We start from the raw sequence: 22229 nt of genomic DNA, 5'->3' as shown, positions 1-22229 counted from the left end.
ACCCACATCATCTTCTCCATGGAGCCAGCGAACCGCTGACAAAATCCAACACCCTTTCATGATAAAAAAAATACCCTAAATCTAGGAATGCAAGGGAACTTCTTCAACCTCAAAACAAACACACCTATGGAGAACCTACAGCGAACACGACACTAAGTGGTGAACGATGAAAGGCTTCCCCGCTTAGACTGGAAGAGAGCAAGCCCCACATCTCCATACTCGCCACTTCTATTCACCTTTGACTGGAAGAGTCCAGCCCGGGTGAGTCAGCTAGGGGGAAAAGAAAAAGTTATCCAGGTTGGAAAGGAAGGAGTAAAGCTCTGTTTGCAGAATAGAAAAATGACGTGAAAAATCCCCAAGAACGCACTAAGAAGCTACGAGAATAAATGAGTGTGCAAGGCCGCAGGAAACAGGATCGATAACATAAACACCGACTGTATGGCTACACAGTAGCAATAAGAATCCAAAAGCAGAATTTAGGAAAAACAAGTCCATTTACAATAGCATTAAAAAGAATAGGATGCTTACAATTACACTCCACCAAAAAATCCGATACCTGTACCCTGGGAACTATAAAACATTGCTGAAAGAAATTAAAATCTAATAAAGGGAAAACCGCAGATGGGTGGACTTCATGTTCTCAAGATGACGATCTTCGCAGAGCGATCTACAGACTCCAGGCAGTGCCTGTCGAGATCCCCGGGGGCTTTGTGCCGACGTTGCCAAAATAACCCCCAGGAGACCCAGAATAACCAGAACGGGCTTGAACAAGAAGAACAAGGCCGGTGGGTTCGTGTTTCCCAATTCCAAAATACGCTAGGAAGTTACAGGAGGGAAGACGGCGGCTCGGGGTGAGGGGGCCACGGCAGACGGAGCTGCACTGAGGCTCCGCGGCATTCCTGGCCAATTGGTTTTGACCAAGGGCCTGGGACAGGTTAATGGGGAGAGATTGGCCTTTCCGACACACGAATGCCGGAAGAACTAAATATAAAATATACCTGCAGAAAAATTAACTTGGAGCCTTACCTCACGCCACACACACACTGGCCCAGAGGGGCTCACGGGGCAGCCCTGCGGCCCAGCAGCTCCCCCTCAGGCATCCGCCACACCCCGCATCTCTGTTCCTAACAGTCAGAAGCAGAAACACATCACACGTCCACCAACTGATGAACGGATGAACAGGTGGCGGGCCCACAGCCGAGCGCCACCTGGCCACACAGAGGCAGGGTCGCGACAGCCCCGCAACGTGGATGGACCTCAAAGACGCCGCTCAAGAGAAGGAGCCAGGCACAAAGGAGCACACGGGGCGTGACCCTGCTTGCAGCCACGTCCAGGACGGGCAAATCTGTGGGCAGGACGTACGTAGGGGAGCTGTCGGGGCTGCAGGAGGGAGCCGCGTGGTCGGGGAAGGAGAGGGATGGCGAGCGAGCCCGAGGGTGTAGGGGACAATGGCAAAGCCCCAAAGCTAGGGGTCGTGATGTTGGCGCTCGGCTGTGTCGTGCACCAAACCCAAGGGGCCAAGCGCACGCAGGTGGGATCCCAGCACGGCGGGCACCCTGTGGGCTGCAGCCACCTGGGCGCATCGCACACACCTGAGTCAGGGCCGCGGAGGCAGAGCCCTGGCTGCTTCTGTTCTCGTCCCCAGAGGATGGGTCCCCGGGAGCCACCACAGACCCCGCCTGTGGCTATCGGGGTACACCCTGCTCCCGAGGAGGCGTGGGCCGGCCCGAGGGCGTCCCCGCACAGCGCACTCACGTGTCCTCGTCCAGGCAGAGGCTCCCGTGGAAATGGGGCAGCACAGTCACTGCCACCGCGCATGGGAGCGTCCGGGAGCCCACGCCGTCCGTGATCTCCGTGGACACCATGACTGGAAGGGAACGTGGGAGGAGGGTCACTGTGGAGACCAACTGCCCAGCATCCAGAGTCTCTGGGTGGATCCATGCGCCCGGGAGGTGACGTCACAACACAGCAGGCCTGGGCCTAAGCAGGGGGCCACCCCGCAGGGGTTCCAACAGTGCCACGTGGCAGTACGGAGCCCTGGGCACCGGAGAGCGGCTGGCAGGAGTGGCCGTGGGCCCGGAGCTGCAGACGTGGCCGCCACGGGCCTCGGGAGCCTGGCAGCATCGCTCACGCACCCAGGCACTCCCTCGTCCGTCCTGCAAGCCCAGCGTGCCAGCAGCAGCATGACACAGCAGTGACGGGCCCGGCCCCCCGGGAGACAGAGACCACCCAGCCTCGAGGATCGAGGGCACAGTGATCGTTTGAAGCAGCTCCTGAGCGATGCACGGAGACGGCAGGTCTGGGGGCAAAGCCGGGACGTCCGCACGCAGCCCCGGGAGCGGCCCAGCCGACGGCTGAGCAGGCCCAGCTACAGGCCCGTGACCAGGGCTTTGCGGGAGGACCTGAGCGGGCGCTGCTGCCATGGAGGCCACAGGGCCAGCCCGGAGCTTCGCCGAGGCGCAGACCAGATGCAGGTGGCCGCGTAAAAGCCTTCGCAACCAGAAACACAAAGCCAAGGGTCTGGCACTTGATTTTGAAGGTCGGCATTTCTCCAGACATGGCCCCTGGACCCGGGGCCACCCAAACAGTCCAGGCACATGCCCAGCGGGATGCTGAGCCCGCAGGCAAGGGGGCCGGTCCCGCAGTGAGAGGGCTGGTGCCACAGGGACGCGGGGCTTCCAGGGCAGAGCACGCGGCCCCCCGGGAGGCGGAGAAGGCGAGAGCACCAGCGGGCAGGTGGGCAGGCTGTACCCAACCACAGCCTGGGGAAGCCGCTCGCAAGAGACGGGTGGGCGTAGGCCCAAGGGTGCAGCACGCTGCACCTGTTCCGCTCGCATGCCCCTGCCCCCATGACCCTGGAAGTCAGCTCTTCACAGGCATCCATCACCCTGGTGTGCACAAGCCTCCTGCGCTCCTCGGGGTGGGAGTGGGGCCTGAGTGACGTCACCCCCCCCCCCCCGACCCGCTCGGCGGCTGTGGCCTGAAGTCTAGGTCTGCAGATTCTGACATCAAGAAGCCCTTCTGCCTGACACAGAGCCGAGGCCCTGCCCCGACGTCCTGCGGGCGTCTGCCCGGCCCTGGGGTCTGTAGGCCCTCAGATGGGGTCCCACGTGGCCACAGGGGGCGTGGGTGAGGGGCCTGTGGGCTGGGGACCAGCGAGGGCTGCATGGCCAATGCCAGCGGGTGGGGGAGGCGGGGGAGCATCTGCGTGCAGGACCGTTTCCAGGAGACACGGGGCGTGCGCAGCTTCACTGTGGAGGAATTCATGACCCAGGCCACACGCAGAGGCCCCTGCTGTCGGAACGCCCTTGCCCAGCGTCACTGACCTGGGTCCCACGCGGGGCCACCTCACGCCCCATGCTTTGTGAGTACGGGCGGAGGCTGAATTCATGAATGCAGGTGTTCTTGGGCATTGTGGCCCTTGCATATAGTTCAGTTACAACCTCCAGGTACAAGAAATGAATCGACTTACAGTATTGCTAATGCTCTGTTTCGAGCTAAAAAAATATAGGGGATCCAGCTAATCTAAAAAGCACAAGATGTTTTAAGATGAATACATAACAATGGTAATTTCTAGACACATAGTTTGAAGACTTCCTGGGTTAGGGAGGCTGGGGAAGGTCTAGGGCCGTCAGCGAGCACCGCCAGCGCCCAGACCCACGCCCGACTCACCTTTGTAATTGTCCGAGGGCTCGCCCGCCGGCAGCACGAAGTAATACTGGGTGTCTCTCCCATGGTACAAAGTGTGTTCAGAGGCATTTCCTATCCGGTAACTAAATTTGTAACGAAAGTCCTAGGATCCGTTCCATATGGGGGCAAAACACAATGTTGAACAAACCGCATTAGATCCCCAGTAAACACACGGCCCTGCATCCCTCACTCCACCCCGGACCCTTGTTGGCAGATGGGCCGGGGCCAGGCAGGGGCTGCTCGCACGGGGGTGACCACCGACCTCTGGGACCCCTTGCCCAGCGCCAAGAGGGCCCCACGCTGTGCTGTCACTCAGGGCGGTGCGCTCCCCAGGCCTGGGAACCCCAAAAGCCACAGAGACACAGATCTCTGGGCCTCCTGGGGGTAAGTTCTGTCTCTTTCAAATGAATAAATAACATCTTAAAAATAAATAGGACTTAATAAGGAAAAAAAAAGAGCAGGGCACTTGGGGCCTGCAGGAGGCCAGGATCAGCCCTGGGGCCGCGCGTGGTGGGTTTGTGGGAGGAGCAGGCCTGGCACCCGAGAGGCTGGAGGGCATCCCCACGGCACCCCTGCGCCAACCCCGGCGCCGAGCTTCACACCCACAGCACTTCCCCGAGCACCTCCTCTGCCCCGGCCTCTGGGACGGACCTGCGTGGCCGCGCGTACCGGTCTCACCGCCATGCAGAAGACGCTGAAGACGGTGTGAGCTTCGAGGCCGCGGTGCGGCTGCACCTGGCAGGCCACATCCCGCGGGGCTGGATGCAGGGTCACGTACAGCTGCGCCCTCCCCAGCAGGCCGCGCGTGGAGGCTACAGTGGAGGACGAGGCGTGAGGGCCGTGCCCCCGTGGGTGCCGTGTGCGAGGGGAGGGGACAAATCCTCGCAGCCCATCCCAAGGCCGAGGCCGGCCTGGCGAGCGTGGGAGTGGGGGGGCGGGGCGAGGGCTGCTGGGGTGTACAGGGACACAAGCGGGACGGCGGGGATGACCCAGGCCTCGGCGCTCAGGCTCTGAGTCTCCCCACCCCGAGGCAGTGACCAGCCAAAGCCAGCAGCCCCCGTGTCCGCACTTGGACAAATGGCAGTGGGAGTGAGGTGTGGCCGCAAAAGCAAAGGTCTCCCACGTGCCTGACACAGGCGCCCGGGGGTGCATTTCTGGACGCACCGAGTGAGGGGCTGCAGGACATTTGCAAAGTCATCAGGCAGAGACGGGGCGTGGGCGTGACGGCTGGGGACCCCTCGGGCTCTGGGAAGGGAGGCCCGTCGGACTACGCGGCTGGGGACGCGGGCCCAAGCGGCGGACTGTGACCCTAACCCGTGCACACGCATAAGCCATCAGGTCATATGGAATCAAAAGCCTTGGGAAATGGGGCAGAAAATGTAAAACTGCCCCCGAAGGGAGATGTGAGAGCGGGTTACGGAGCAGCCAGAGGGGCGCGGAGCAGGCGCCATGCGAACAGGCAGCTCACAACCCAGGCTGCGCAGAACCACCGTCACCTCCTAGGGGCTCAGCAGGCGTACAAGTCATCGGTCAGTTTGCGGGGAGAGAACCAACGTACACAGTTGTCTTGGGGGAAAAAAACCTAATACACATGTCGTTTTCTGTCTTCCTAGAGGCAAACGTCTCCACCTTTACTGTGACCTAAACACGCTGCTGACCCCATACGGGCCAGAAGCGCGGGGGGAGGTACAAGGGGCGGAGGGAGCTCAGCGGGCTCCGGAGCTAGAGCCGGGGGCTGGATGGGGCTGCAGCTTCCAGAAGCACCATGAACCACGACAACCCGCTTCCCCGGGCGCCTGGGGGCTCAGGTCTCCCCGGGCTGCCTCTCCCCGCTCCTGCTCGTTCTCTCTCACTCTAATAAAGAAAATCTTTAAGAAAAAGCAAACCCTGATGGTCCCCGCAGCAGGGCCAGCGGGCAGCGGGACATACCCACGGAGGCTTGCACGACGTATGTCTCCCCAGGGCTCAGCGAGAACGGCTTTATTGTCACTGCGTGTCCCGTGATGCCTGCAGACAAGGGGGCGTCAGCGGGCTGCGGACACACAGACCCCAGCCCCGGAGCTGTCTGCGGAGCGTGCTCGCTGCCCCCGCCACCACCCTCAGGGTGCGACCCGCCTGGCTGCAGGCCTGGGAGCCCCCTACAGCCCCCCCTGCCCAAGCACCCTGAGCAGGGGCCTGGGGTCACATCTGGATCGCACTCGGCTCTGGCAGTGAGCGGACCCTGGCGGGAGCCCACACCACACCCATGCCGGCTGGGGCGTCCACGGGGTCCCACGGGACACGTGGGGTCTGCCCACGGCGCATGATTAAGGCGTTTCAAAGCGATGTTCTCGTCTCCGAGGGCACCAACTGGGAAGCATTTTTTAAATCTGGGTGTGACTACTGCCCACTGGTGACGGGTCCCCTCCTTAGCGGCCAGAGGCTGACCCCAAACGCGGGTTGGTGGTCTCAGCAGGGAAACCCTGGTTTCCCGAAATGTGGCAGGGGACGGGGAGGAGACAGCCATGTGATGTCAGGGGAAGCCCGGGGCTCCAGGGCGGGAGTGCAGTCCCACGCGCAGCACCGCCAGCAGAGCCCTCGTGCCCACGTCACGCGGTGGCCGCCCCCAGGGAGGACGTCCGGGTCCCCGGCCTTGGAGGGCTGCCTGGCACAGGCTTGGTGGCCCCTGCACCCCACGGCCTGCAAATGGGGCTCCCGGCGGGCCACAGAGGAGCCCCCCACCTTGGAGTAGAGCCTCTGCACCCTGTCCACAGAGGGACACGCGAGGAGAAAAGGCACAATGAGCCCTCAGGCTGCTCTCTTGAAAGGAAAACTTGCAGAGCAAACTGAGGTCTGGTCCCCAACCCCTGACCAGCTGTGAACCCCCAGACGTGAAGCGAGTGCTCCTACCAGAGGCCGTGTAGCTGCGGAAGAGGGCGCGGCCCACCGGGGCCTTGGGCCAGTCCACCATGAGGGCCGGCCCGGCCGCAGGGCGCAGGGGGCCCAGCAGGTTGTCCCCATCCCCCTGGCCCCCACCAGGACTCGAACTCAGGTCTGCTCCCGGGAGGCTGGCGCCGGACCCTAGGAAGACAAGCCAAGGCGACGGATGGTCAAGGGACAAGTCCCAGTGACGTCCCGGAAGGCCAGTGCCCCAGCTGAGCCCAGCAGAGCAGACAACGCTGGCCACCGCCGTCCTACAGGCTGGACCAGGGCGAGTGAGGACAGACACGGCGGGGTGTGGAGGGGACCCAGCAGGTGGGCCGTGGCCAGGCCATCACCTAGGGCAGGTGCAGACACAGGCCAGAGCCAGCTCTGCAGTGAGCACCCGGAGGAGGGGGGAAAATGCGACTTGAGGGGGTGAGGAAGCAGGAAACGAGGTGGGAGAAAGTGCCAGAAAGCCACTGAGGATGGCCTGCGGGGGGCCCGGCCGCACCCTGAAAGCACCCGGGCGCAGGCTGTCCAGGTGGCGGGAAGGGAGGCGGAGACGGAGGAAGAGCTCACGGGTGCCCGGGCACGCGGCGGTGCCAGGATGCCACGGAGGACGGACAGACTGACTGCAGGCTCACGGTCACCAGGAGGAGACGCCGTGAGAACACGACCCGCGTGGGGCTCGGAACCGACTCACAGGCAGGAAGGCGATTCCATCAATACTGTGCTTTCCCTTCATTCAGCCTTATTTACGGGGCACCTGCTGTGAGCCCGGGTGAGCCCTCACACACCTGCATGGACACGGGGTGGAGCCGGGACAGGCCTAATGACACCGTGGAGGCAGGGGAGGAGGGCGCCGATGACGCCGGGCAGGACAGATGGACAAATCCTCCATGACCGTCTGGCTGTCCTGACACAGAGGGACACGTCACCCCCTGAGCTTCCAGCCGTCCCGTCCAGTGATGGATACGTCATCCACCAAGCACTATCTGTCTCTCGAGCCAGAGTCCAGGGACCGTGATCATCTGGATCGAGGGTCCACACTGGCCGCAGAAGCACGCCCGAGGGCAGGAGCAGGGCCGCGGGGGGAGAGCTGGCGAGCACCAAGAGCTTCAGCAGCGGCAAGGACGCGGGGCTGTCACAGGAGCGGAGCTGGCGGAGACGGAGGGGGGATGGCCCAGCAGGAGGAAAGCACCGGCGGGAAGGAGGCCATACTCCACGGGGACACCTCGGGGCTCTGGCCGCCAACACCCGTGGACCAAGGTAGGGGCCATGGACGGCGCCTCCGGGGGCCTGGGGCTACCTGGGGCTCTGGAGCAAGGGACCCCGAGTACAGAGGAGGCTGAGCCAGAAGATCGGGGTGGACAGTGCCCTGCAAAGGAGTCTCAGCTTTTCCCTGTGCCTCTGGGAGCTCTCGGTGCTCGTGATGCCGGGGCAGAAGGGGAGCTCTCGACTTCAGAGACTTCAGAGCCTGGGCTGGCGTGGGGACACGGGGACACGGGGAGCCCCAGAGAGAGCAGACACCTTGGTGCCTGGGCTGGCGTGGGGACAGCGACACGGGAACCCCAGAGAGAGGGGACACCTTGCAGCCTGGGCTGGTGTGGGGACAGGGGGACACGGGGAGCCCCAGCACGGTGACGGTGATGACTCACAGTGGGCCGGCTGTCTCCCTGTGGGCGGCACCGCCTCCTGGATGTCCCCGTAGTCGGCTTCGAAGTCTATGGGGAGGAGCAGAGCACTGCCTGTGACGTGCACAGGCCTCCCGAGGCGCCCACGGCCGCCCAGGCCTCGTGCAGGGTCCACCCGTGGCTCGGCAGCATCACCCCATTGCTGGGGCCGTGGAGGGGCAGGCAGCTGGGTGCGTGGCTCCCCGGGATGAGCCGCCGTGGGTGCAGGGCCGAAGCCAAGCTCTCGCTCCCCCCGCTCCCCTGTCCCTTCAGAGAGCCTCGTGCCCCTTCCCCTCAGCAGGATGGAGGTGGACACATCCCCTCGGCTGTCCTGTCCTGGGGGCTGGGGGTGCAGAGGCCCCCCACCCGCTGGCCTGAGGCCCAGGGCCCCTGGGGCGGGGACATCTGCCAGGCCGCAGCCCAAGGAAGGTGCACGTCGGTGGCATCACGAGGGGACGGTGCTCCCCAACAAAGGGTCCCCTCTCCACTTGGGAGGCACAGAAATGGTTTGGGTGCAGCCTGGAAACTGGGGGGAAAGGGAAGGGCCGGGGCACCGGGACGGAGTGGGGGACGGGACGGCCCTGAGCCTGACACGGCCTCGCTGGGGAGAAGGGACCTGAGCACGAGCGTCCTGCAAGCTCAGCACTTACCAGAGGGGGACGGCGACGGGCTCCGGGGCGACCAAGTCCCAGGGGACCCCGCGTCCTGGCGAGCCAGTCCAGGGAACGCGGCGTCGCCCACAGCAGGAAGCGGGTGCGTGCCGACGGGCCCCGAGGATGGTGTCCCCGGGGGTGATGGTCCCGGCTGCACCCAGGGCTGTGGTGACTGCTTCCGCGAGGACGCCACACCCGTCCCGCAGGGCTCTGGGCAGCTCGGCGCCGTGGACGGTGCGCTGGACGGCGGCAGCGTGGAATCGGCCCCCAGGCCGGCAGCGCCCAGCAGCCCCACTGCCCTGCAAAAGGGACCTGGACCAGACGGGCACCAGGGTCAGACGTTGGGGCAGGAGCAGTACACGTGTCACCCTGCGGGCACCGGGGCCCAGGGCCTGAGCATCTGACCATTCATTCTGTCTCGGGTCGTGATCCCAGGTCCTGGGATCGAGTCCCGCGTGGGGCCCCGTGCTCAGCGGACGTCTGCTTCTCCCTCCCCCTCCCCCTGCTCACGTTTGCTCTCTCTCAAATGATTACATAGAAAATCTTTTTAAACAAATAAAAAGAAACAAAACCACGTACGGACGTCATCGGCATGCCACCCTCACACACGTGACCCCCACCTGGGAGGGACTCGCGCAGGAAGTGGCGGGGAGCTCGGTTCCCCAGGGGCAGCAGGGAGGTAGGTGGAGGAGCAGAGCTAGTGTTCGGGTCGGTCCGCCTGCACCTGCCCTCCCCCGCACACCTGGCGCAGGTTAGTCCCGCCTCCTCTAGACACGCTCACCTGTGCACCCCCCCCCCGCCCATGTGGTCAATCTAAACGGCGCTGCCGTGAGTTACGAGAAAGGATTTCTACGGGGTCACTCGGGGACGCCTCACTGCTGTCACAGCGAGACTGTTGGGTGATAGAGGGAGACACTCGCTGCTGTGCTGCGACCCGCGCGCAGGCTGTTTGCCCGTCAGCCCCTCCGTGTCCCCCCCACCTTGGTTCTGAAAAGCCCACAGGGCGTGGGAAGGGCCCCTGCAGGAGGGGCGCCCGCGTGGTCACGCCCGCCGGAGGGCACGGCCCGGACACGGGTCCGGGCAAGTCCGCGTCTGCCCCAGGACCTGAGGCCTCCGCCTCCCCGGGTGGGCGAGGCCAAGGCGGCTGGGGCCTTACCGTCCCTTCGGGTCCCTTCCGTGGCGTTGACCAGGAACAGGTCCCAGGAGTAAGACAGGCGGGGCCCCGCGGCACACGCGTCGCACTCGGCGCGCAGGGAAAGCTCTTCGTTCCAGTTGACAAGCACGTCCTTGAAGCTGCCCCGGGAGATGCGGACAAACCTGCGCCGCGCAGACCAGGTGGGGCATTAAGGGAAGCCCGGGGGGGCTTCGGCCTCGCTCTCCCCGGGGCGTGTGGCACCGGCGAGGCCGGCACAACCGAGCCTACGGGTTGACAGAGCCCGCACAGGCTCCCCCAGCACCGCCCCGGGCCCCAGGCCGTGCACCCTGCCCAGGAGGCCGCACAACCCCCCACGCTGCACGGAGCTCAGGCAGGGCCGGGCCGGCACCCTGACCCCCACCCTGGGCCATGCACCCTGCCCGGGAGGCTGCCCAACCCCCCACACTGCACGGAGCTCAGGCAGGGCCAGGATGGCACCCTGACCCCCCTCAGGCCACGCACCCCGCCCTCCCTGCCCAGGGAGGCTGCCTTCCCCCACCCCTGCTCTCCTCACCTCAGAGCCCCCCCCCCCGCCACCCGGAGCCTGACCTGGGTGCCCCCATTGCCAGGTGCATCCTTCATGCCCACGGCCCCGCCCGCTCTCGGCCGCCTGCTGCCCCGACCCCACACGTGGGACCCCAGCTCCCTCAGGCCTGCGGGCCGAGCCTCCTCCCCTCCTCCAGGCCCTGCTGCCACCCAGGCTCACTCGCCGTCCTGCGGGACATGATGCAGTGCCCCGGCCCCCAGGCCCGCTCCAGTGGGGTGTTTGCTTGTGGACGCGGGGCCCTCAGCAGGTCAGGGTGGGGGAGGCCCCCGAGTGGGTGCGTGGTGCCAGCATCTCCCACGTGAAGGCGCCGGTCCGCGCGGGTCTCAGACTGCAGCCCGTAGGTGCAGCTCCCGGTGCAGGAGGGGTGGGGGCGTGGGGAGCGCACGGCGCACAGGCTCCCCGGGGCTCAGGCTGGCCTCTCCCTGTGTGTGCGTCTGCCCATAGGTGCTCACACGTCTCCCGCAGGGGTGCACTCGGGCCAGGAGGGGCCCCCCCGGCCCAGCCCGGGCCTCACGGCGGGCGGTGTCCACCCTCCTCCCTCACAACACAGTCCAGGAGGGTTTCAGAGTCAGCGCTTTGTCTCGGGGCCCTCGGGTGGCTGACTCGGCTCAGGTCCAGGTCCCAGGGTCCGGGGATCGAGTCCCGACGGGCTCCCTGCTCAGCGGGGCGACCGCTGCTCCCTCTGCCCCTGCCCCTCCCCCCATGCATTATCTCTCTCTCTCTCTCTCTAATACAAAAATAAAATCTTGACAATTAGTACATTTGGTATCTTGTAAGGAGCAGAATTACATAGTGCTTTGTATTTTATAGAACAAAAGTGTCTTATTTATTACATATGATCTTCCGATTTATGGCCCGAGGTTTGTGACCCTGTACGTCCCTTCACCTTCTGTCTCTAATTTTTTTTTAAGTAGGTCCCACACCCAACGTGGGGCTTGAACTCAGGACGGCGAGATCAGGAGTCACAGCCTGTACCGACCGCGCCAGCGGGCACCCTGATTCCCCCAGTTTGACTACATGTCAGGACTCCTGAGAAAGGCAGGTGGCCTGGCCTGCGTGGACCGTAGGCAGGTGCCCCATCTTGTCCACCTTATTTTTCATGGCCTCAGGCCTGAGCTCCTGGGGGGCATCCCCTCCAGAGCGGTCTGAGCTCGGTGCCACGGCTCACGTCCTCTCCCTCGCATCGGTCCTGCCAGCACAGCTAATTTGCTTCCTCCTCCAGGAAGCCTCCCAGGACCCACCCAGTTCTGCACACTTTTAACCACGGGCTGTCTTCACATCGAGGTGGTAACTGCCCAGGCCCCTCGCAGGTCCGTGTACGGAAGCGGCCCGCCCGTCTGGGCCCGTCCAGGTGGCCTGCTTGCCCCCGGCCCGCTCCCTGATGACCCAGGCCCCCAGGGGTGACGGGAGCAGCTGTGGCTCATGCATCCGGGGTCTGGCCTGCTCGTTGCAGACCCGGCTGCCGTCGGAGCGCTTCCCTACCCTCGCGCCCTGCGCTGCCTCGACGTCACACATGGCCCAGCCCCATGATGCCCGCAAGGCCCTGAGGCGAGGCCCCGGGTGCCTCAGCCCCGAGCCCCAGCGCAGGCCTCTGCCTCGGGGCAGCTGCCGGGCTGGAGGGGCGCCTCCTCCTAGGAGCCCCCCACGTCAGCAGTAGCCTGTACGTGCGTCCCCAGGCCCCAGCCCTCGTCAGTCGGGCCCCTTGGCCCTCAGCACAGGGGTCCTGTGTGGCCCCAGGTCCCAGCGACCCCCCCATCACCCCCGGGCCCAGCACGCAGGGAGCACGGGGCACACAGTACCTGAGTGCCGCATCGGGGCGCGGGGACAGGAACACCTGCGCCTCTGAAGAGTTCCGGCCGGCGCTGGACACGGTCAGTGTCACGAGAAACTGGTCGTAGCTGTTGCTGAGAGAGCTGGCGGGAAAAGAAAGGGAGGGGGCCCCGGCACGCAGGCTGTGCGGAGAGGAGGCGGTGAAGCAGGGCTCCCCGGGGGCGCCGGCCGCGGTGCACGTCCAGTGGTACCTGTGGGAGAAGCCGCTGTGGGGCGACCTCGCCGGCTCACTAAACGGGCTTCCCTGGGCCCGGGAGCAGGCGGGGGGAGGCCCTCGGGGGGAGCGCTCCTCCTCCTCCAGGCCTGGTGGGCGTGGTCCCCGCCCCCGGGGAGCAGACCCAGGCTGGACTCGAGCTCATGGGCACCACGCGGGGCTCACACGGGGGGCGCAGAGTGAACAAGAAGCACGTCTCCTGAGGCCGGGCGCCGGACGTACCCAGAACACAAGCCTGTGATTGGGGAGCCTAGTGGCCGCCTCTCGCCTCCACCAAAGCCCACACTTCACCGCTCACGGGGTGAAGAGACAAAGTGACTCCTCTAGCTGTTCAGGAATAGTCGTGGAGGACCCACGCTGTGCCAGCCACAGCCCTGCCCTCCTGGAGTGGATATTGCAGCGGGGACAGAGCACTGACGGTGCCTGCAGCGAGTGAGTGAATATGGGATGTCACAGGGAAGCAGAAGGAGCTATGGACAAACCGCAGACAACACGGGACCGTCATCTCTGCGGACGAGGTCATTGGAAGCCTCCCTGGGCACACGATGTCTGACGGAAGGAGATGGGTGGTGACAGTTCAGGGGCAAACTGAGGCAAGGTGCAGAAGGCACCCCCACTGCCAAGGCACCAAGGGAGAAGCATAGTTGGGTGTCTGGGAACCGCAGGGCAGGGTGAGGACTCGGGGCGCAGGTGACGGTGGACGCTGAGGCACGGAGAACGCTCTCGCTCTCACTGAGCACAGAGGCAGTGTCACAGGGTTGGAGCAGAGCTTGACAAGACTCCGTCCACCTGCTCTGTGAGGCGTGGTCTGATGATGGTCACAGGGAACATGGGGGCTGGGGAGGAGACCCCTGAAAGGAGCCCAAGATGCCACTCGGCCCGGATGGGGCCAGTGAGTTTTCCCAACAGACTGGCCAGGAAGCGGGAGAGAAAAAGAGAACTGCTTAAGGTTTTTGGCCTGAAAGACTGGAAGGATGCCTCCGTCGGCAGAGATGGAAAGGCCGCAGAGGGACCAGGCCAGGAGATGGCAGGACACCCAACCTGAAGGCCAAGAGCCATCTGGACAAAGGATGCATGCTCCAGGTGACCGGCACATGGATGGTGTCCATGGAGGATGCGTGTTCCAGGTCATGGGCACTGGGTGGCATCCATGGAGGATGCGTGTTCCAGGCCATGGGCACTGGGTGCCATCCGTGGAGGATGCGTGTTCCAGGTCATGGGCACTGGGTGGCATCCGTGGAGGATGCATGCTCCAAGCTATGAACATTGGGTGGCATCTGTGAAGGATGCGTGTTCCAGGCCATGGGCACTGGGTGCCATCCGTGGAGGATGCGTGTTCCAGGTCATGGGCACTGGGTGGCATCCGTGGAGGATGCATGCTCCAAGCTATGAACATTGGGTGGCATCTGTGAAGGATGCGTGTTCCAGGCCATGGGCACTGGGTGCCATCCGTGGAGGATGCGTGTTCCAGGTCATGGGCACTGGGTGGCATCCGTGGAGGATGCATGCTCCAAGCTATGAACATTGGGTGGCATCTGTGAAGGATGCGTGTTCCAGGCCATGGGCACTGGGTGCCATCCGTGGAGGATGCGTGTTCCAGGCCATGGGCACTGGGTGCCATCCGTGGAGGATGCGTGTTCCAGGTCATGGGCACTGGGTGGCATCCGTGGAGGATGCATGCTCCAAGCTATGGACATTGGGTGGCATCCGTGGAGGATGTGTGTTCCAGGTCATGTGAACCCCTTCCGCCCTGTGAGGACCAGCTAGGAACCAGGTCCTCCCCAGACACCAAAGCAAGGAATACCAGAAGAGCCTACTTGCTGAGCACTGAATGCCCCATAAGATGGGGAAACCTAACGCCCAGGATGATGGCGGGGGAAGGGGGCTGTCTCAGGCAGGGACACCTGGTGCTCCTATAGCAGAGCCCATCGAGAGCCCCCGAGCCCCTTCCGCCCTGTGAGGGCCAGCTGGGAACCAGGTCCTCCCCAGACACCAAAGCGGCTGGCACGTCCATCTGGCCTTCCGGCCTCACGTCCACACAGAGAAGTGTCCACTGTTTACAAGCTCACAGGCTGTGGGGTTTGTTAGGCAGCCTGCACGGACGGAGACGATATTTAAACTTCATTTTTCAAAATGTGCCATAAATGCCAACTTCCAAAGCTGCTCCGGGTTTCCTCCCGCCCCTCCCCCACACTCCCCACGCGAGGGTCCTGAGTGAGACGTTAGCTCAACAGATAAAGGCAGAGGTCCCAACAGGGTGCACATGATGCCAGCGGGATTCTACAGCCACCCGTGCCGGCGTTCTGAGCCCTGGCTGGGAGGGGGCCACGGGCGAGCAGAAAGGCTGCCCCCACCTCGCCAGCGGTCCCACAGCCTTCCCGCGCTCACCTGAGGGTGGCCCTGGGGTTGTCTGGGTCATAGGACTGGGAGCCGCTGAGGACGACGGTGACTGAGGGGGCCCTGGAGATGAACAGGTGCGTGCCCTCGGAGATGACGCTGACGGGGGCCCTGGCCCGCACCTCCACCCCGACGCTGTAGTTGCTGTGCACGACGCTGCCATCCACCTGAACCTGCAACATGACGACAAGGGGGCATCACTCGGGGGCCTGGGCAGCCTGCTCGCTGGAGCCGACCGCCCTCTACCGCTGGAAGGACATTGGGGTGCCCGCCGGCTCTGAGTGGAATGTGAGACTCTTGAGCTTGGGGCCGTGAGTTCATGCCCCACCTTGGGTGCAGAGATGACTTAGATAAATCAAGTTTTTAAAAAATAAGACAAAATTGGAAGGAAGCTGGTGAGCGTAAACGTGCCACCGGGTCCCGCAGCAGCTCCAGAGCGGCCCGGGTACCGGGAACCCAGCACATCACCTGTGTCAGAGGAACAGCCAACTGTGCCCCGAGTGGAGCCACGGTGGCCGGAGTGCAGGAGGGCAGGGGCGAGCGGGCACAGCTCCCGCCTCTGTGACTCGGCTCCCCGTCATCTGCACACGGTCCTGAGCCGAGCCTGCCCTCCGACGGGAAGCCCGTCCACGGTCTTGGCTGGCAGAGCTGGCTTGCCCTAAACTGCATTCCTACGGCGGCTGCGTGAGTGTCCAACTCCCGGTTTCCGCTCAGCTCACGATCTCAGGGTCATGAGATCGAGCCCCGCTTGGGGCTCCACGCTCAGCGCAAAGTCCACTGGAGATGCTTCCTACCTCTCCCACCCTCCCACCCTCTCATTCTCTCAAATAAATAAATGTATAAGTAAATAAATAAAATCTTAAAAAATCAACCTACACTTGTGAACTTCAAGACACATACTTGGAACCTCGGGAATCCTGGAATGTTTGATAAACAGGATGTCCCAAAGGGCTCTTTGAGGACTTTGACGCAATTTGGAAACCAAAGCAAATGGGAGCACGACACTCGCTGCTCGCTTCGTGGGCTGCGCCTGGTCCTCAGTCTCCTTCAGAGGCGCTGCGGCTCCCTGCTGGTGGCTCCCCTAGGGCGACCTGGCAGCCATCGAGCCCCCTGGGATCACACTCCCGCGTCTGCCGGCTCAGCCAGGCCGGCCCAAGGAGTGTTGCGCTATCCCGGGATGGGGACGTGCAGGTGCGGGAGCTGCCCGTCAGCATGGTGGGATGGCAGGACCTCTGACGGTGCGACCCCCAAGCCATGCAACGAGCAGCTCAGATTAGAACGAAAGCACCTCAAAGCACCTCATCGAGGCAGGACCTGGAGGGAGACACGGCTGGTGCCCGCTCCCCGGCGACGAAGTGGCCCATGAGTAAGTGTGCCAGGCAATGGGGGGCCCTTGAGCGTGGTGACTTCACCCCTCCCTTAAGCCGTCCCTCGTGGGCAGGAGCAGTGCCGTGACCCCGCTGGCCAGAGCCTGGGGAAAGGGCGTCTCGCAGCCCCGGACACACCAGCCCAGGGCGCTTGGTCCCCTCAGCATTGCAGTGCCTGTCTCTGCGCACCTTACACAGCTGCGCACTTGCTCAGAGCCATGGAGGGAGAGGGGACCTCGTGGGCACGCTGTCCTGTCCCCTCCTCTCTTTGCCAGGTCATCATTGTGTCCTTACACAGTAGGAACCAGGTCCTGCACAATGACCCCCCACTAACCTCCAACAGTATGTGTGGTCTGCATAGTCTCGGGCCGGAGAACCACCGTAGACGTCTGGCCTCTCAGGAGCGGGACAGCCACCCAGCGTGGGATCATGCCTGCACCTCATTCCTGCCCCCCTAGGGACACCTGGAGTCAGGCTGGGAGGGCGGCCACCGCAGCCACAGGGTCTGCTCTGGGCCCCGGCAGCCCAGCTGCAATCTACCCTCCTCCCCCACTGCTCTGCCCTCCTGCTCAGGGACCCCAGCACAATCCCCTAGACCCCACATCCACCTGAACTCCCTCCACCATTTCCAACATGGCCCATAAGCACTGAAGCCCGACCCCTTCATTTCTGACTTCCCCTAGTCTTCAGAAGAAACCCACACACTTGTGCTCAGACCCATATTCCGTTGCCCACCCTCTCAGAGCCCAAGAGCTTCCATGGGGCCATCCACAGCCTAGGCCACCCTGGGTCCTCTCCTGACCTGGCTCACAACCCACCCCGGGCTCCCCGTCTCATGCTCTCCCTCCCCCGAGCTCCGGGGGGCTAAGGCTACATGGTCCTCCCTGCATCCTTGTCTCCCTGGAGCAGAGCCAGGCGCAGACAGCCTCTTGTCACCAGGAAAACAGGGAGTGGTCTTGCTCCGCTCCACGCGCTCAGCCTCAGACCTTCCTTTAATTTCCCAGGTCATTTTTACAAGCAGTCAGCAGGGCAGGTGGCTAAGGCCAAGTCCACCTATGTCCACCCACGCTGCCACTGCAGAGCCCGGGTGGCAGGGGGTCCCAGACGCCCCCTCCAGCCTCTGCTCCCTGCCTGCTTTGCCAGCCTGCACCCCAGGCATGAGCCCCAGTCTCTGCCTGTGAACAGACTCTGCTCCATGAAGCCAACTCTCCTAGAAGGGATCATGACACATTTTCACCATTTTTCCAGCCACAATACACCAAGTGCCAACAGCGGCCTGTCACCAGGGTGCCCTCATGACCTCAGTTCTCCAACAACATCCCCTCCCTTTCCAGGCGGAAGCTCTGTGATGACACAGCTATTCCCCTGACATCCCGGGACTACCTCAGAGACACCGTCAAAGCGGATGCACAGGAGGCTTTTGTTAGAAGAACAAGTTTTTCACAGTTAACTTTGCCCAAGTTCAGACATGAAATTTGCTCTCTCAGGGGAACTGAAGCATTTCTCAGGAGCCCAGCGACACTTGTGTAACCCTCCTTGTCTTGAATAGAGCAGGCTGGGGGGACAGGGGCTGAGCTCTTGCTCTGAGGCTGGCGGGAAGCCTGTGAGCCGGTCACGCACCCTGGCGAGAGCGGTGTAGTTCCCAAGCTCCAGGAAGTAGCCGGGGACAGTGATGGTCTGCCTGCGTGTGCTGACGCCAGGGGGCAGGGGCACTGGCCACCCCTCGGAGGTCCGGATGGTCCAGGTGTAGGAGAGGCCTTGGGAGATGTCACAGAGGATCGCAGACTCGAATGTGACGCCCAGAGTCACAGGCTGAGACCTCCACACCTGCGGGTTAAGGAGAAAGAGATCTCGAAACGTCCATTACGTCTAACGCCACAGAGAAGCACCAACACTTACTCTCAGCAGGGTACACCAATTGTACACATTTGCACCATCACAGGTGGGATCCTTACAGTTGTAATATAAAGCACGGAAACAAATATATGTCCTTTCTACAGACAAAAGTTAACAAGTTGATATAAAAACAAGAAGAAGTGACTATTTATACTTAAATGATCATGAGAAAAAATCCTAAGCATAACGTTAATGGGAAAATACAAAAGGAGAGAGTTAAGAGATTTGATTCCGTTAAAAAATAACTTGAATGTCAAAACTCATTTTAGGGGTGCCTGGGTGGCTCACGGGTTGAGTGACCGAATCAAATTCTTGATTTTGGCTCAGACCATGAGACCGAGCCCCACATCAAGCCCCACTCAGTGGGGGAGTCTGCCGGAGAGTCTCTCCCTCTGCCCCTCCTCTGCTCGTGTTCTCGTCCCCCTCCCTAAAAAAATAAATCTTTTAAAAAAAATCATTTTAAAAAGCAATCAACAGAGAAAAAAGAAAAGCGTTTGCAAAATACATGACAGTTAATTTTGTTTAAAGTCAGTAAGACATTTTCAACATCTCCAATAGAAAAAATGGGCAAAGACATACGTGGGCAAATCACAAAATGAAATTTACACTTACATTTCATTGTAGGCTTTTGGCTATGAAATCACATAAATGTTGTATATATTCAAAAATCAAGTCAAAATGCAAAAACAAAGCCAAAAGAAACCAAAAATTTATTTGCTAACCGGGACCCCAAACGAAGGAATGTAACCATATTTCAAGGAAGCGAGAGAGAAAAGAGAAACGTTTCAAGTTACTTCAATGTACAGCGTCTTGAGGATATATTCTAAGGGCCAAAGAACGAACCACAGATAAATCTGAAAACTCCCAAAGAGGTTTCACTTCTGATATTGTTACTTTGAAAACATTTCCCATATATATTAGGAAAAGTGCTAATAATTAATGATGTTGATGTTATAGACGTAGAGCTTTTAATAGAAGAGAATTCAAGCATAAAATGTCTCAAAAACATGTAAATTCTGCATATGTAATGTTTCTAGATGGGAAACAGCAGGTGAAATCATGGCCTACTTTATGCTGAATGTGTGACTCCCTGCCATGTGCTCTACGGAGCTGGCACACGATGACGCCCCAGGAACACCGAGCACCCCCTGCACCAGATTTCCGCCCCCCGTCACCCTATGCGAAAGCCTGGGGCTCCATCGAGAGATGCCACTTCCAGGCGAAGGCAGCTGCCCGTGGGCAGGGCAGGAGCTTTCCAAGACCAGTCGGGGAGGCAGAAGGCCTGAGCCCGGAGCGAACCCGACGGGCCCCAGACAGGCCACCCCGAGCCTTCAATGTACAGCGGAAGAGCTAACACGACGTCGATCATGCTGAGAATCAGCGGCCCCTGCCCCCGTCCTCCCACAAAGCCCGCACAGCTCCGCTGTCACCATCAGACGAGGCCGGCGCTCACCCTCCCTCTCCGAAGGCTGAGAATTAAGGGAAAGATTCCAGCGCTATTTTCTCGCTTTTTTGAACTAATAATATTTTAGGGAAACTTACAGATCTAGCTGGGGAAGAAAAGCTTTTTTTCCCCTATTCTCTCTCTATTTTTTTTAAATAGGAAATCTTTGTGCATCCCACATCAAACAATTGCATTAAGAAATTCTGGAGACAGAGCAGTGGGGATAATGAGCTAGGGTTAGGTTACCTTTAGAGATCACTGCCGGAGCACCTGGGGGCTCAGCAGTTGAGCATCTGCCTTCCACTCAGCTCAGGGCATGACCCTGGGGTCCTGAGATCGAGTCCCGCATCGGGCTCCCCGCAGGGAGCCTGCTTCTCCCCTGCCTGTGTCTCTGCCTCTTTTTTTTCTCCAGGAACAGGATGGAGGGTGGAGGATGGAGGAGGACTGAGGGCTGCGGGATGGAGGGAGGAGGACTGAGGGCCCAGGGATAAAGGAGGAGGGTGCAGGAGGGATGAGGAACGAGGGTGGAGGGTGGAGGGTGGAGGAGGGAGGAGGGAGGAGGGTGCAGAAGGGATGAGGGTGGAGGGTGGAGGGTGGAGGGTGGAGGGTGGAGGATGGAGGATGACCGAGGGCCCAGGGGTAAGGGATGAGGGTGGAGGGGGGATGAGGAATTACCATGGAGGATGAAGGGGGGATGAGGGATGAGGGGTGAGGGTGGAAGGTGGAGGGTGGAGGATGGAGGGTGGAGGATGGAGGAGGACTGAGGGCTGCGGGATGGAGGGAGGAGGACTGAGGGCCCAGGGATAAGGGAGGAGGGTGCAGGAGGGATGAGGAATGAGGGTGGAGGGTGGAGGGTGGAGGAGGGCAGAGGGATGAGGGTGGAGGGTGGACGCCTCCCTGGACCAGGCTCACCGGGGAGAAGCCCCGAGCCCTGGCTGCACCCATGGTCAGGATTTAGGCCCAGACCCCTGTCGCCCTGGCCCTGGCCGCTTCCAGTCTCCACACTGGGGTCCCCCTGGACGCTTTGTCCCTCTCCCCGACTCAGCCCACCGCCCATGCAGAATGCCGACCGCGTGGGTGCATGCTGGCCTAGCTAGCGGCGCCTGTGTCTCGCCTGTGGGGGGCCGTCACGTCCCACAGGCCCCACGTGCCAGGACCACCGGGGCCTTGCCCTGGGGACGCTCTGTGTGTCCCCCCGGTCTCCACGCCCGACCCCACACCCCGGTCAGAGGCCCAGCAGGTGTCTCTGGGGCCAGAGAGCCACAGAACTCATGGGCGAATGCAGCGGCGCCTCGGGCCGTGGGTCGCCTGTGTCACTGGGCACTTCAGCCCCAGGGAGGGAAATCAGCTCCAACCCGGAGGCTCGAAGGAACAGAAAAAGCAGAAAGCTGCCCGGTGCTTCCTAAGCCCTGGTAAGCGCTTGGGAAGGAGCGACCGTGTCCCTGGGTGTTGACATCACGTGAATCCAAACATCCCTTTCTCCTGAAAATGCTCACATCTTCGCGCAGCCATGCCTTAGTGATTGATTGATTTGGGAGACAGAGTCCCCACTGCCCAGGGAGCCCCACGTGGAGCTCGAACCCAGAACCCTGAGAAGGCAGAGGCTCAACTGACAGCCCCGCAGACACCCCTGCACAAGCAACCTCTCCAAGCCCCTGAGAGCAGGCACACGGGGGCCAGGATGGGCCCTCCCTCGGCCGAGGCACCAGGCCCCAGAGGCCCCGAGATGCGCCCTCCACGTCCGCTGCAGCAGCTCCAGGTGCCAGAGCTCCTCTCCGCCCCCGGTTCCCCATGCCGCGATGGCCACCAGGCCCGGCCCTACCTGCACCTTCCCCGGCCCCATGTTCTTCACGGGGGGCGGCTGGCACGGCTCCCGCACGACGAACAGCTGCTTTGCCAGGGAGACAGCACTGACGTCGTTGAAGGCTCGGACCTGGACGGTGAATTGTCCTTCCCTGGAAGGGCCGCAGCCACGGGAGTGAACACATGCGGCCTGGCAGGCGTCTGCCGCTCCCTCCTCCTCCAGAACACCCTCCACCCGCGTGAGGACAGGACTCGACGGCCAGACAGCGCATCCGTGAGGACAGATGTCCACGTGGGCCACCTGCCGTGCGGGGCGGGGGGGGAGCCAGGTGCCCAGCTCCCAGACCGACGTCACCCGCTGACAGAGAAGCAGCCGTTCGCGTGGGGACCCCTGGCAGCCACGGCCTGGCCCCTCCACGTGCCACTGGCTGACCTCCATGCGATGGGCACCGTGGGCCCCCGACCGGGATGTCCGGGCACAGTATTCCTACCCAGCTCCCCGACCCACAGGGCCGGAGCCCCCTGCCTTCGTGGTGTCAGTATGGAACACATACTGCTCGGGGTCCTGCTCGGGGTGCAGGGGGTCGGGGAGCTGGGGAGCTAGACAACAGGTAGGGGC

At 62.2% G+C, this 22229-nt stretch overlaps 1 protein-coding gene across 2 annotated transcripts in view; it reads right to left on the bottom strand.

Annotated features, from left to right (window-relative positions):
- PKD1L1 (polycystin 1 like 1, transient receptor potential channel interacting) overlaps positions 1–22229 on the bottom strand; it is a 95477-nt gene that overhangs the window by 46185 nt on the left and 27063 nt on the right. For both annotated transcript variants that reach the window (XM_072762757.1, XM_072762756.1), the window contains 12 exons: positions 21630–21762; positions 18088–18294; positions 15092–15273; positions 12459–12680; positions 10074–10234; positions 8915–9229; positions 8250–8315; positions 6580–6750; positions 5620–5697; positions 4342–4502; positions 3673–3793; positions 1756–1867 (listed from right to left, as the gene is read on the bottom strand). In XM_072762757.1, coding sequence (XP_072618858.1) covers positions 1756–1867; positions 3673–3793; positions 4342–4502; positions 5620–5697; positions 6580–6750; positions 8250–8315; positions 8915–9229; positions 10074–10234; positions 12459–12680; positions 15092–15273; positions 18088–18294; positions 21630–21762 — 1929 coding nt within the window. The remainder of the gene's footprint in view (positions 1–1755; positions 1868–3672; positions 3794–4341; positions 4503–5619; positions 5698–6579; positions 6751–8249; positions 8316–8914; positions 9230–10073; positions 10235–12458; positions 12681–15091; positions 15274–18087; positions 18295–21629; positions 21763–22229) is intronic.

The sequence above is a fragment of the Vulpes vulpes genome, chromosome 7, assembly GCF_048418805.1.
Source record: "Vulpes vulpes isolate BD-2025 chromosome 7, VulVul3, whole genome shotgun sequence".
NCBI classification, from domain to species: Eukaryota; Metazoa; Chordata; class Mammalia; order Carnivora; family Canidae; genus Vulpes; species Vulpes vulpes.
The sequence above is the reverse complement of the archived record's forward strand: the minus strand, read 5'-3'. Positions and strand labels throughout refer to the sequence as shown.